Source organism: Anolis sagrei, chromosome Y (assembly GCF_037176765.1).
Source record: "Anolis sagrei isolate rAnoSag1 chromosome Y, rAnoSag1.mat, whole genome shotgun sequence".
Classification (NCBI taxonomy): domain Eukaryota; kingdom Metazoa; phylum Chordata; class Lepidosauria; order Squamata; family Dactyloidae; genus Anolis; species Anolis sagrei.
This window is the reverse complement of record NC_090035.1, coordinates 77,702,794-77,718,981: the sequence shown is the minus strand read 5'-3', so window position 1 is coordinate 77,718,981 and position 16,188 is coordinate 77,702,794. Positions and strand designations below refer to the sequence as shown.

General features: G+C 42.7%; 1 protein-coding gene across 1 annotated transcript; it reads left to right on the top strand.

Annotated features, from left to right (window-relative positions):
• Positions 1–5,016: 5,016 nt before the first annotated feature.
• On the top strand, positions 5,017–15,885 carry LOC137095379 (sphingolipid delta(4)-desaturase/C4-monooxygenase DES2-like). The gene is made up of 3 exons (XM_067461980.1): positions 5,017–5,098; positions 13,195–13,937; positions 15,434–15,885. Exons 1-3 carry the CDS (start codon positions 5,017–5,019, stop codon positions 15,566–15,568), a joined length of 960 nt encoding a protein of 319 aa, XP_067318081.1. The 3' UTR covers positions 15,569–15,885.
• The last annotated feature ends 303 nt before the right edge of the window (positions 15,886–16,188 follow it).

Here is a 16,188-nt window from a genome sequence, read left to right as displayed (position 1 = left end):
AAAATCTCTGGCATAGACACTGAGAACTGGGAAGCCCTGACCCTTGAGCGCTCCAGCTGGAGGTCAGCTGTGACCAGCAGTGCTGCGGAATTTGAAGAGGTACGATGGAGGGTGAAAGAGAGAAACGTGCCAAGAGGAAGGCGCATCAAGTCAACCCTGCCTGGGACCGCCTTCCATCTGGAAACCAATGCCCTCACTGTGGGTGAAGATGCAGGTCAAGAATAGGGCTTCATAGTCACCTACGGACCCACCCTGGAGGATTATCCTACTCAGACAACGAGGGATCGCCTAAGTGTCTAGGACTGTGTGATGTATTGGCGAATAATGCGTGCAGATCCCAGTAGGGTGGCCTTTTGCAGCTGGCAGATGGTAACCTTGTCAGCGCCGATTGTGTTTAAGTGCAGGCCAAGGTCTTCAGGCACTGCACCCAGTGTGCCGATCACCACTGGGACCACCTTGATTGGTTTGTGCCAGAGTCTTTGCAGTTCGATTTTTAAATCCTCGTATCGTGCCAGCTTTTCCAGTTGTCTCTCTCCAATCCTTCTGTCATCTGGGATTGCAATATTGACGATCCATACTTTGTTTTTTAACATGATTGTGAGGTCAGGAGTATTATGCTCCAAAACTCTGTCTGAATCCAGCTGTCCCAGAGGAGTTTGGCGTGTTCATTAGCTGTAACTTTTTCCGGCTTGTGATCCCACTAGTTTTTTGTCGTAGGCAGATGGGATTTGTGGCACAAGTTCCAATGAATCATCTGAGCAACGGTGTTGTGCCTCTGCTTGGAGTCTGTCTGCGCAATCTTCTTGCAGCAGAGGATGTGATCTATTGTTTCATCTGCTTCCTTGCAGAGTCTACATTTGGGATCTGTTGTCGACTTCTAAATTCTGGCTTTGATTATTATTATTATTATTTCTTACCCTCCTCTTCTTGTGGTGGGTTACAGAATAATTAAGACACATAAACATTATAGAAGGCTGGATGGCCATCTGTCGAGGATGCTTTGAATGCGATTTTCCTGCTTCTTGGCCGAATGGGGTTGGACTGGATGGCCCACGAGGTCTCTTCCAACTCTATTCTACGATTCTAGAAATACCACAAATACACATAATGTGTGTGTATATATGTATACATGTGTGTGTGTGTGTGTGTATGTGTGTGTGTATACACACACATACTTTGACTTTATATAGAGATTTCAGAGGAAGGAACTGGTAAAACCACCTCTGAATATTCCTTGCTTAACTTAAGAAATTCATGGGGTTACCATAGGTCAACAAGCAACTTGATGGCACATTATGGTGAGAATTGGAAAAATAGTGGCACAGTCGGTTAAACCGCTGAGCTGCTGAACTTGCTGACCAAAAGGTCACAGGTTCAAATAATAATAATAATAATATAGAATCAGTGGGTTAAACCGCTGAGCTGCTGAGCTCGCTGACCGAAAGGTCAATGGTTCAAATAATAATAATAATAATAATAATAATAATAATAATAAATTATAATAATATAGAATCAGTGGGTTAAACCGCTGAGCTGCTGAGCTTGCTGACCGAAAGGTCACAGGTTCAAATAATAATAATAGTAATAATAATAATAATAATAATAATATAGAATCAGTGGGTTAAACCGCTGAGCTGCTGAGCTTGCTGACCGAAAGGTCACAGGTTCAAATAATAATAATAGTAATAATAATAATAATAATAATAATATAGAATCAGTGGGTTAAACCGCTGAGCTTGCTGACCGAAAGGTCACAGGTTCAAATAATAATAATAGTAATAATAATATATAATAATATAGAATCAGTGGGTTAAACTGCTGAGCTGCTGAGCTTGCTGACCGAAAGGTCACAGGTTCAAATAATAATAATAATAATAATAATAATAATAATAATTAGAATAATATAGAATCAGTGGGTTAAACTGCTGAGCTGCTGAGCTTGCTGACTGAAAGGTCACAGGTTCAAATAATAATAATAATAATAATAATAATAATAATAATTAGAATAATATAGAATCAGTGGGTTAAACTGCTGAGCTGCTGAGCTTGCTGACCGAAAGGTCACAGGTTCAAATAATAATAATAATAATAATAATAATAATAATTAGAATAATATAGAATCAGTGGGTTAAACTGCTGAGCTGCTGAGCTTGCTGACTGAAAGGTCACAGGTTCAAATAATAATAATAATATAGAATCAGTGAGTTAAACTGCTGAACTGCTGAGCTTGCTGACCGAAACGTTGCAGGTACGAATCCAGGGAGCGGCATGAGCTTCTGCTGTCAGCCCCAGCTTCTGCCAACCTAGCAGTTCGAAAACATGCAAGTGTGAGTAGATCAATAGGTACCGCTCCAGTGGGAAGGTAACGGCGCTCCATGCAGTCATGACCTTGGAGGAGTCTACGGACAATGCCGGCTCTTCGGCTTAGAAATGGAGATGAGCACCAACCCCCAGAGTCGGACATGACTGGACTTAATGTCAGGGGAAAACCTTTACCTTTACCCAGTGTGTTACTTTTGCTTATTCCAGAACGAGAACTAACTATAACTACTTGGTGTTAATTTGAACCAGGAGGGTAAGTAAGGGTTTGCTTCGTAAACTCAACTTTTAAAAACTTTGGCACAAGGCTGTTATCAGTGGCAGGAATCAACTGCAATCAAAGTGGAAGAGGGCATCTTTCGTAAGGATCTGTACCGGTCAGAGATCTACACATTTTTGTTTCCAACTGACCGGTCCGGCTAAAGCTGTCTAGCCGGTAGAATTGGTTCTTATGACAGCTCCGGAAATGGCTGAGGATCTCTTGCAAAAGCCTTCCCAACTTGAGCCCCTTTTGCAATCAAACGGGTCAATGTAGAGGTGCATCTAGATCAGGTGTGGACAAATTTGGGCCCTTGAGGTGTTTTGGACTCTAACTCCCACCATTCCTAACAGCCTCAGGCCCCTTCCTTTTCGCCCTCAGCCACTTACGATACTGTGAACCACCGCCTCCTCCTGAGAAAAACGTATAATATCACAAAGGACGACCACCTCACCCGCCTCATAGGAAACCTGCTACAAAACAGGAGCTTTTTTGTTGAGTTCAAGGGCCAGAGAAGCAGATGGCGGAAACAGAAGAACGGCCTGCCTCAGGGGAGCGTGCTTGCTCCATCCATGTTCAACATCTACACAAATGACCAGCCACTGCCAGAAGGGACAGAGAGCTTCATCTATGCTGATGATCGTGCCATCACCGCTCAAGCAGGGAGCTTTGAGATGGTTGAACAGAAGCTCTCCGAAGCTCTAGGTGCTCTCACTGCCTATTACAGGGAAAACCAGCTGATCCCTAATCCATCTAAAACACAGACATGTGCCTTTCACCTTAAGAACAGACAAGCATCCCGAGCTCTGAGGATTATTACCTGGGAAGGAATCCCACTGGAGCAGTGCAACACACCCAAATACCTGGGAGTCACTCTGGACCGTGCTCTGACCTACAAGAAGCACTGCCTGAACATCAAGCAAAAAGTGGGTGCTAGAAACAATATCATACGAAAGCTGACTGGCACAACCTGGGGATCACAACCAGACACAGTGAAGACATCTGCCCTTGCGCTATGCTATTCTGGTGTTGAGTATGCATGCCCAGTGTGGAACACATCTCACCACACTAAAACAGTAGATGTGGCTCTTAATGAGACATGCCGCATTATCACAGGGTGTCTGTGCCCTACACCACTGGAGAAACTACACTGTCTAGCCAGTATTGCACCACCTGACATCCGCCGGGAAGTGGCAGCCAATTGTGAAAAGACCAAGGCAGAGACACCCCTTGTTTGGGTATCAGCCAGCACGTCAATGACTTAAATCAAGAAATAGCTTCCTAAGATCTACAGAGACACTCACTGGAACACCCCAGCAAGCGGGAGTCCAAAAGTGGCAGGCTCCAACCCAGAACCTGATACCAAATGAGAGACTCCCTCCTGGACGTACAGAAGACGGGGTGACTTGGAAGGCGGTGAACAGACTGCGCTCTGGCACCACGAGATGCAGAGCCAACCTTCAGAAATGGGGCCACAAAGTGGAGTCCACGACATGCGAGTGTGGAGAAGAGCAAACCACTGACCACCTGCTGCAATGCACCCTGAGCCCTGCCACATGCACAAGGGAGGACCTCCTTGCGGCAACAGCAGAGGTACTCCAAGTGGTCAGATACTGGTCAAAGGACATTTAATCAGCTACCAAGCTTGCAAACTTTGTGTTTTGTCTGTTTGTTTGTTTCTTTGTTTTTGGTTGCTGATGACACAATGAATAAAATAAACAGCCCAGGAACAAAAATTGTGTATTTTATATTTATCGTAAATGGAAGCAGCTGGTTTGGATGATCTGTGGATGGAACAAATCAAGAACTTTGGCCCAAAAGCAAGGCGCTGGCTGCTGGAGCTGATGAACAACTGCACTGCATCCTGTCAGATCCCCAAAATCTGGAGGAAAGCAAGAGTCATCGCCATCTTGAAGCCAGGCAAAGACCGTAACGACCCAAAAAGCTACAGACCAATCTCCCTGTTGTGCCACCTCTACAAAGTTCTGGAGAGACTTATTTTGCATAGAATTATGGAAAAAAATAGACCCCTGTCTGATCCCACAGCAAGCTGGCTTCAGGAAAGGCAAAAGCTGCACATCGCAAGTGCTGAACCTGACTCAGCACATAGAAGATGGCTTTGAAAGGCAGCAGATCACAAAAATTGTGTGACCTAGTGCAATGCCCAATGCAACAACAACACAGTGCAATGCCCACGAGTTCTTGAGTCCTGCTACCTGTGACTCAAGGCAGGTACATGGTTCCCAGCAATGCTACCCGGCGGCTATCCTTTGCACGCCCCACTGGCAATTTGGTCCCCAGCTGCAAGGAAGACAAACTGGTTGAGCCGGTGGTGCCTTTGGGGACGGCATGAAGGCGCAGCTCTCCAAAAGAGACGAGTGACAAGAGGTCCACAGCAGAGGAGAGGCAGAGAAGAGCACGGACTAGGGTTCCTACTAATGGGGAGTGCAGGGAGCAGAGATGACTTCGAGTGGGTCTACACCGACCAGCCCCACACTCAGCGAAGGAAGGAGATCCTGGGTGAGTGCTGCAACCGCTTCCCTTCTCTTAAGGGCTCCCTGGTTCCATCTACACTATTGAATTAATGCAGTTTGACAACACTTTCATATGCCATCGCTCAATGTTCTGGATGACCCTGCAGTTGGGTTGCCGTAAGTCGAAAGTGACACACAAACTGGATCTAGAGTGCCATATAATGCAGCTTGAACTGCATTATATGTTCAGTGCAGACCCATACAATGTAGTTCAGACTTGTTATTACTGTGGCTGTATCTATACTGGCCTATAGCATGGGTGAGCTCCCTCTGTCAGCTCCAGCTCCTCGTGTGGGGACATGAGAGAAGCCTCCCACAAGGATGATAAAACATCAGAAATCATCCGGGCGTCCCCTGGGAAACATCCTTGCAGACGGCTAATTCTCTTACACTAGACGCGACTTGCAGTTTCTCAAGTCGCTCCTGACATGACCAAAACAAAAAACACAAACCTGCAGTTTGAACTACATTATATAATAAATGCAGACCCATACAGTGCAGATCAATGTAGTTCAGACTTGTTGATGCTGTGGCTGGATCTATATTATTATTATTACTAGCCGTCCCCTGCCACGCGTTGCTGTGGCCCACATGGGGTTTCTATGTGGGAAGTTAGGTCCAATTCTATTGTTGGTGGAGTTCAGAATGCTCTTTGATTATAAGTGAACTATAAATCCCAGCAACTACAACTCCCAAATGTCAAGATTCTATTTTCCCCAGACTCCACCTGTGTTCACATTTGGGCATACTGAGTATCCATGCCAAGTTTGGTCCAGATCCACCATTGTTTGAGTCCACAGTGCTCTCTAGATGTAGGTGAACTACAACTCCCAAGCTCAAGGTCAATGCCCACCAAACCCTTCCAGTGTTTTCCATTGGTCATGGGAGCCAAGTTTGGTTCAAATCCATCGCTGGTGGAGTTCAGAATGCTCTTTGATTATAAGTGAACTATAAATCCCAGCAACTACAACTCCCAAATGTCAAGATTCTATTTCCCCCAAACTCCACCACTGTTCACATTTGAGCAAATTGAGTATTCGTGCCAAGTTTGGTCCAGATCCACCATTGTTTGAGTCCACAGTACTCTCTAGATGTAGGTGAACTACAAATCCCAAGCTCAAGGTCAATGCCCATCAAACCCTTCCAGTATTTTCTGTTGGTCATGGGAGTTCTGTGTGCTAACTTTGGTTCAATTCTGTCATTCATGGAGTTCAGAATGCTCTTTGATTGTAGGTGAACTATACATCCCAGCAACTACCCAAATCTCAAGGTCTGTTTTCCCCAAACTCCAGCATTGTTCACATTTGGGCATATGGAGTATTCATGCCAAGTTTGGTCCAGATCATCCACCATTGTTTGAGTCCACAGTGCTCTCTAGATGTAGGTGAACTACAACTCCCAAGCTCAAGGTCAGTGCCCACCAAACCCTTCCAGTGTTTTCCATTGGTCATGGGAGCCAAGTTTGGTTCAAATCCATCGCTGGTGGAGTTCAGAATGCTCTTTGATTATAAGTGAACTATAAATCCCAGCAACTACAACTCCCAAATGACAAAATCAATTTTTTGAGTGAAGGACATACATTGGGGTTTTGGGTGTCTTGTGTCCAAATGTGGTGTCAATTCGTCCAGTGGTTTTTGAGTTCTGTTAATCCCACAAGCGAACATTACATTTTTATTTATATAGATTATTATTATTATTATTATTATTATTATTATTATTATACCCCTCTTTACGTCTCCCAAAGGAGACTCAATACTGCCATATAGTGCAGTTTGAACTGCATTATATGGTCAGTGTAGACCCATACAATGCAGTTCAATGTAGTTCAGACTTATTATTACTGTGGCTGTATGTATACTGCCATATAATGCAGTTCAAACTGCATTATATGGTCAATGCAGACCCATATCGTGCAGATCAATGTACTCCAGACTTCTTCTTGTTGTGGCTGGATCATCATCATCATCATCATTTGAAACACAACAAGATGAGTCCACAGCAGACACTCTGCTGGCTGTTGTATTGGATCACACGTCGAACACTTCCCAAGTGTCTAGGACTGTGTGATGTATCAGCGAATAATGCGTGCAGATCCCAGTAAGACGGCTTTCTGCAGCTGGCAGATGGTAATTTTGTTTTTAAGTCCAGGCCAAGGTCTTTAGGCACTCCACCCAGTATACCAGTATTGTTGTTGTTGTTGTTTGAAACACAACAAGAACAGCTAACAGATGGTAACTTTGTCAGCGCTGATTGTTTTTAAGTCCAGGCCTAGGTCTTTAGGCACTCCACCCAGTATACCAGTATTGTTGTTGTTGTTGTTGTTGTTTGAAACACAACAAGAGCAGCTAACAGATGGTAACTTTGTCAGCGCTGATTGTTTTTAAGTCCAGGCCAAGGTCTTTAGGCACCGCACCCAGTATACCAGTATTGTTGTTGTTGTTGTTATTTGAAACACAACAAGAGCAGCTAACAGATGGTAACTTTGTCAGCGCTGATTGTTTTTAAGTCCAGGCCAAGGTCTTTAGCCACTGCACCCAGTATACCAGTATTGTTGTTGTTGTTGTTGTTATTTGAAACACAACAAGAGCAGCTAACAGATGGTAACTTTGTCAGCGCTGATTGTTTTTAAGTCCAGACCAAGGTCTTTAGGCACCGCACCCAGTATACCAGTATTGTTGTTGTTGTTATTTTAAACACAACAAGAGCAGCTAACAGATGGTAACTTTGTCAGCGCTGATTGTTTTTAAGTCCAGGCCAAGGTCTTTAGGCACTGCACCCCATATACAAGTGTTGTTGTTGTTGTTGTTGTTGTTATTTGAAACACAACAAGATTAGTACACAGCAAACAAGGTCACTCTGCTGGCTGTTGTATTGGATCACACGTCGAACACTTCCCAAGTGTCTAGGACGATGTGATGCATAGGTGAATAATGCATGCAGATCCCAGTAGGGTGGCCTTTTGCAGCTGGCAGCTGGTAATTTTGTCAGCGCTGATTGTTTTTAAGTGCAGGCCAAGGTCTTTAGCCACTGCACCCAGTGGTGGCATTATTATTATTATTATTATTATTATTATTATTATTATTATTATTTTACTGACACAAAAGCACAGTATGTTACAGCAAATGAGATCTATGTGCTGGATTTCATATCACAAAATAATAATAATAATAATAATAATATGAAATCCAGCATATAGATCACGTTTGCTGTAACATACTGTGTTTTTGTGTCAGTAAAATAATAATAATAGTTGTTATTATTATTATTATTATTATTATATTATAATATATTATATAATAATAATAATAATAATAATAATAGTGATTTTGTGATACGAAATCCACCATATAGATCTCGTTTGCTGTGACATACTGCGCTTTTGTGTCAGTAAAATAATAATAATGTTGTTGTTGTACTAATAATAATAATAATAATAGTGATTTTGTGATACGAAATCCAGCATATAGATCTCATTTGCTGTAACATACTGTGCTTTTGTGTCAGTAAAATAATAATAATAATAATTGTTGTTGTTGTTATTATTATTATCATTATTATATTATAATAATATAATAATAAAGTGATTTTGTGATACGAAATCCAGCATATTGATCTCGTTTGCTGTAACATACTGTGCTTTTGTGTCAGTAAAATAATAATAGTTGTTGTTATTATTATTACTATTATTATTGATTGGATTTGCTTGCATACTTACCTGGCAGGGGAAACAGGTAATGCTAAGGACTCCCAGGATTCTCTATGCAGATACCCTCACGGGTTGACTTTGCAGCTGCAAGGCTACTCAATGCTAATCAAGCTTGCTCACAGTAAACAGTGTACACCTCTCAGAAAGAGGGGAACTCTGGACTGCAAACAATCAGGGTCCAGTTAACACCTCCCTAGAAGAGGGTGCCCCCAGGCAACAACAGCCAGGCTCCTTCTATGCAGATACCCTCACAGGTTGACTTTGCAGCTGCAAGGCTACTCAATGCTAATCAAGCTTGCTCACAGTAAACAGTGTACACCTCTCAGAAAGAGGGGAACTCTGGACTGCAAACAATCAGGGTCCAGTTAACACCTCCCTAGAAGAGGGTGCCCCCAGGCAACAACAGCCAGGCTCCTTCTATGCAGATACCCTCACAGGTTGACTTTGCAGCTGCAAGGCTACTCAATGCTAATCAAGCTTGCTCATAGTAAACAGTGTACACCTCTCAGAAAGAGGGGAACTCAGGACCGCAAACAATCAGGGTCCAGTTAACACCTCCCTAGAAGAGGGTGCCCCCAGGCAACAACAGCCAGGCTCCTTCTATGCAGATACCCTCACAGGTTGACTTTGCAGCTGCAAGGCTACTCAATGCTAATCAAGCTTGCTCACAGTAAACCGTGTACACCTCTCAGAAAGAGGGGAACTCTGGACCGCAAACAATCAGGGTCCAGTTAACACCGGCCTAGAAGAGGGTGCCCCCAGGCAACAACAGCCAGGCTCCTTCTATGCAGATACTCTCCCTGGTTGACTTTACAGCTGCATGGCAACTCAATGCTGATATTGTACTATGCTAATAATTTAATATATTGTATTTACATATTACTTGTAAGCCGCTCTGAGTCCCCTTCGGGGTGAGAAGGGCGGCATATAAATGTCGCAAATAAATAAATAAATAAATACATGAATGTTCGTGTCTCTTTTCCTGCCATTTGAGCCCATTGCTCATTGTTCCCGTCTTTCCGGTTCCATTCCTGGAAGATAGTTTTGGGCGCTGGAGGGTGTGTATATCTATTTATTATCCTGGGCCGTTCCCGAAAGCGGTGCGTGCCGCATGTCAGCATTTGATGTCTTCCAAGCCTAATGACTTAATTGCTTTGTGATTGGGAACATCGCGGTTTGGCAGCGAGAGCTACTTTCCATATCGGTGAGGACTATTTCCTAACAGAGATATCCTAAACAAGAACATTGGCATTGGCATTTTTCCTTATGTCTCCAAGGCTCAGGCATGGTGGGGTGAACCCATGCTCATGCAAAGGAAAGGTCCGAAAAAGGCTGGGGAATCTGCAATTTTGCAGAATGGCCTGAAGGCAGGGATGCTGCCCAGCAACTTTGCATTTCTGCCTTGGGAGGAGGAAAAGCTGCACAGAATGGGCCTCTGCTTCCTGGTTGCTTCACTTTCGCTCATCCGTGTTGTCTACACAGGGGAATGAATGCAGTTTGACGTCACTTTAAATGTCAAGGCTCAATGCTAAGGAGTCCTAGGAGTCCTTAGCATTATCTGTCGCCTCTGCCAGGTAAGTATGCAAGCAAATCCAATCCATAATAATAATAATAATAATAATAATAATAATAATAATAACAACTATTATTATTATTATTATTATTATTATTATTATTATTATGTTACTGACACAAAAGCACAGTATGTTACAGCAAATGAGATCTATATGCTGGATTTCGTATCACAAAATCACAATTATTATTATTAATAATATTATATTATATTATAATATATTATAATAATATAATAATAATAATAACAACAACTATTATTATTATGTTACTGACACAAAAGCACAGTATGTCACAGCAAACGAGATCTATATGCTGGATTTCGTATCACAAAATCACAATTATTATTATTAATAATATTATATTATATTATAATATATTATAATAATATAATAATAATAATAATAACAACAACTATTATTATTATGTTACTGACACAAAAGCACAGTATGTCACAGCAAACGAGATCTATATGCTGGATTTCGTATCACAAAATCACAATTATTATTATTAATAATATTATATTATATTATAATATATTATAATAATATAATAATAATAATAACAACAACTATTATTATTATGTTACTGACACAAAAGCACAGTATGTCACAGCAAACGAGATCTATATGCTGGATTTCGTATCACAAAATCACAATTATTATTATTAATAATATTATATTATATTATAATATATTATAATAATATAATAATAATAATAATAACAACAACTATTATTATTATGTTACTGACACAAAAGCACAGTATGTCACAGCAAACGAGATCTATATGCTGGATTTCGTATCACAAAATCACAATTATTATTATTAATAATATTATATTATATTATAATATATTATAATAATATAATAATAATAATAACAACAACTATTATTATTATGTTACTGACACAAAAGCACAGTATGTCACAGCAAACGAGATCTATATGCTGGATTTCGTATCACAAAATCACAATTATTATTATTATTATTATTATTATTATTATTATTATGTGATACAAAATCCAGCATATATATCTCATTTGCTGTGACATACCATGGTTTTGTGTCAGTAAAATAATAATAATAATAATAATAATAATAATACACTGGGTGCAGTGCCTAAAGACCTTGGCCTGCACTTAAAACCAATCAGCACAGACAAAATTACCATCCGTCAGCTGCAAAAGGCCACCTTACTGGGATCTGCATGCATTATTTACCTATACATCACAATACATTGCATATTAACCATACAAAATCCAGCATATCTATCTCATTTGCTGTGACATACTGTGGTTTTGTGTCAGTAAAAAATAAAATAAAATAAAATAATAATAATAATACACTGGGTGCAGTGGCTAAAGACCTTGGCCTGGACTTAAAAACAATCAGCACTGACCAAATTACCATCTGTCAGCTGCAAAAGGCCACCCTACTGGGATCTGCACACATTATTCACCTATACATCACATGGTCCTAAACGCTTGGGAAGTGTCCGACCTGTGATCCAATACAACAGCCAGCAGTGTAATGTGATAGGGTCCAGACTCTATACAAATACATTGCACATTAACCATCAACCTCATGTGCTCCATTGGGATAATTGTACAATAGCAGTGTAATATGATAGGTTACAGACTCTATATTCAAATATATTGCACATCAACCGTCAACCTCATGTGCTCCAACGGGATAATAGCGCAATAACAGTGTAATGTGATTGGGTCCAGACTCCGTTCAAATACATTGCACACCAGCCACCAACCTCCTGTTCTCCATTGAGATAATTGTACAATAGCAGTGTAATATGATAGGTTCCAGACTCTGTTCAAATACATTACACATCAACCGTCAACCTCATGTGCTCCAACGGGATAATAGCGCAATAGCAAGGTAATGTGATTGGGTCCAGACTCTGTTCAAACACATTGCACACCAACCACCAACCTCCTGTGCTCCATTGAGATAATTGTACAATAGCAGTGTAATATGATAGGTTCCAGACTCTATTCAAATACATTGCACATCAACCGTCAACCTCATGTGCTCCAATGGGATAATAGCGCAATAAGACTGTAATGTGATGGGGTCCAGACTCTGTTCAAATACATTACACATCAACCATCAACCTCATGTGCTCCACTGGTATAATAACGCAATAGCAGTGCACTATGATCGAGTCCAGACGCTGTTCAAATACATTGCACACCAACCACCAACCTCATGTGCTCCATTGGGATAATTGTGCAATAGCAGTGTAATATGATAGGTTCCAGACTCTATTCAAATACATTGCACATCAACCGTCAACCGTATTTGCTCCATTGAGATAATATCGCAATAGCACAGTAATGTGAGAGGGTCCAGACTCTATTCAAATACATTGCACACCAACCACCAACCTCATGTGCTCCATTGAGATAATTGTACAATAGTAATGTAATATGTTAGGTTCCAGACTCTATTCAAATACATTGCACATCAACCGGCAATCTCATGTGCTCCAACGGGATAATAGCGCAATAAGAGTGTAATGTGATTGGGTCCAGACTCTGCTCAAAAACATTTCACACCAACCATCATGTACTCCATTGAGATAATGTGCAATAGCAGTGTAATGTGATAGGGTCCAGACTCTATTCAAACACATTGCACATTAACCGTCAATCTTACGTGCTCCACTGGGATAAAATCGCAATAGCAGGGTAATGTGATAGAGTCCAGGCTCTATTCAAACACATTGCATATCAACAGTGAACCTCATGTTCTCCACTAACCGACCTCTCTTGGCTTCCTCCTTAGCCAAATACCCTGAGATCAAGAAGCTGATGGGCCCTGATCCACGCCTGAAGTGGGTGGTGACCCTGATGGTGCTGTCCCAGATGGTGGCCTCCTACCTGGTGAAGGACCTGCCATGGAAGTGGGTCTTCTTCTGCGCGTATGCATTCGGAGGATGCGTCAACCACTCCATGACCTTGGCCATCCACGACATCTCCCACAACGTGGCGTTCGGCCACCGCACGACCCGCTGGAACCGCTTCTTCGGCATGTTCGCCAACCTGCCCATAGGCGTGCCTTACGCCACATCCTTCAAGAAGTATCACGTCGACCACCACCGCTTCCTAGCCGGGGACGGGCTGGACGTGGATGTGCCCACCTCCTTCGAAGGGCGCTTCTTCCACTCGCCCGGCCGCAAGCTGCTGTGGCTGGTGCTGCAGCCGGCCTTCTATGTCCTGCGGCCGCTCTGTGTCAACCCCAAGCCCTTCTCCACCATGGAGGTCCTCAACATTGGTGTCCAGCTGGCCTATGACCTCTTGGTCTACTGGCTCTGCGGGGCCAAGGCCGTGGTCTACATGGTGGCCGGCTCCATCCTGGCCATGGGGCTGCATCCCCTCTCGGGGCACTTCATCGCCGAGCACTACATGTATGCCCAGGGCTACGACACCGCCTCCTACTACGGGCCGCTGAACTGGATCACCTTCAACGTGGGCTACCACATGGAGCACCACGACTTCCCCAGCATTCCCGGGAGCAGGTTGCCGCAGGTCAGTAAGGCCCCATTAATTACCCAGACCTATTACACTATGTGACATAATGTGAAACATTAGTTACTCATTCGAAAGTGCTATTTCCTGTTTAATTGTGCGGTCCTTACTTTGAAAGGAGTTGTTCTTCTGCAGAAACGTTGTCTTCGAGCCAGAAACTACGCTGAATTGGTTGAGATTCTATGAGATATTGTTTGCAAAACGATAGCAAAATATGCTGCAAAATGTCCTTCTTGCAAAAACACAATATATTCCTTGCAAGGGTTGTTGTAGGTTTTTTCGGGCCATATGGCCATGTTCTAGAGGCATTCTCTCCTGACGTTTCGCCTGCATCTATGGCAAGCATCCTCAGAGGTAGTGAGGTCTGTTGGAACTATGAACTGCTTGAAACTCTATGAGATATCCCTTGCAAAACAATCGCAAAATATGCTGCAAAATGTCCTTCTTGCAAAAACACAATTTATTCCTTGCAAGGGTCATTGTAGGTTTTTTTCGGGCTATATGGCCATGTTCTAGAGGCATTCTCTCCTGACGTTTCGCCTGCATCTATGGCAAGCATCCTCAGAGGTAGTGAGGTCTGTTGGAACTAGGAAAAGGGGTTTATATATCTGTGGAATGACCAGGGTGGGACAAAGGACTCTTGTCCAGGCACTGTCAGGCCATTTTATGCTAATCAAGGTGGTCAGTTGAAACATTCACACCTAGCTCCAGCGGACAAGAGTCCTTTATTGGGTCACACGTTGGACACTTCCCAAGTGTCTAGGACTATGTGATGTATCAGAAAATAATGTGTGCAGATCCCAGTAGGGTGGCCTTTTGCAGCTGGCAGATGGTAACCTTGTCAGTACCAATTGTGTTTAAGTGCAGGCCAAGGTCTTTAGGCACTGCACCCAGTGTGCCCATCACCACTGGGACCCCCTTGACTGGTTTGTGCCAGAGTCTTTGCAGTTCGATCTTTAAATCCTCATATCATGTCAGCTTTTCCAGTTGTTTCTCTTCAATCCTGCTGTCACCTGAGATTGCGACATCGACGATCCATACTTTGTTTTTTAACACGATTGTGAGGTCAGGAGTATTATGCTCCAAAACTCTGTCTGTCTGAATCCAGATGTCCCAGAGGAGTTTGGCGTGTTCATTATCTGTAACTTTTTCCGGCTTGGTGATCCCACTAGTTTTTTGTCGCAGGCAGATGGTGTTTGTGGCACAAGTTCCAGTTAATCATCTGAGCAACGGTGTTGTGCCTCTGCTTGTAGTCTGTCCATGATCTTCTTGCAACAGCTGAGGATGGGATCTATTGTTTTATCTACTTCCTTGCAGAGCCTACATTTGGAATCTGTTGTTGACTTTTCAATCCTGGCTTTGATGGCATTGGTTCGAATGGCTTGTTCTTGGGCTGCCAGAATCAGGCCCTCCTTTATTGTTGTTGTTGTTGTTATTGCTATAGTGAATATCTGCCAGAAACCCTAATTTTCCTACGTCTTGTCTCCCTTTTCCAGGTGAAGAAAATCGCCCCCGAATATTACGAGAACCTCCCCTTCCACAACTCGTGGGTCCGGGTCCTTTGGGACTTTGTCTTCCAGGAGGAGCTGGGCCCTTTTGCTCGGGTGAAGCGGAAATACAAAGCCTTATGAGGCCAGAAGACGGCAATAAAGGATGGAAACGTCGCCAGTTGCAGCTTTATTTCAATGGACTTAAACGGAAAGGACAAGTTGGAGGGACCGAAGGTGGTTTTTACAAAGAGATGGCCTGATGTCAATGTGTATTCTGAGTTACTTATAGGGTACGTCTACATGGTTTGGGATACAGGTCTTGGGGACTCATCATCATCATCATCATCATCATCATGATAGTTCCTTGCATTGAGGATGCCTCTTTGGAGAGGGATGCAGGTCTTGGAGACTAATAATAATAATAATAATACGAAATTCAGCATATATATCTCGTTTGCTTTGACATACTGTGTTTTTGTGTCAGTAAAATAATATTAGCAATAATTTGTTGTTGTTTATTTGTTCAGTCGCTTCCGACTCTTTGTGACCTCCTGGATCAGCCCAGGCCAGAGCTCCCTGTCGACCGTCACCACCCCCAGCTCCTTCAAGGTCAAGCCAATCATTTCAAGGATGCCATCCATCCATCTTGCCCTTGGTTGACCCCTCTTCCTTTTTCCTTCCATTTTCCCCAGCATCACTGTCTTCTCCAAGCTTTCTTGTCTCCTCATGATGTGGCCAAAGTACTTCGTCTTGGCCTCTAC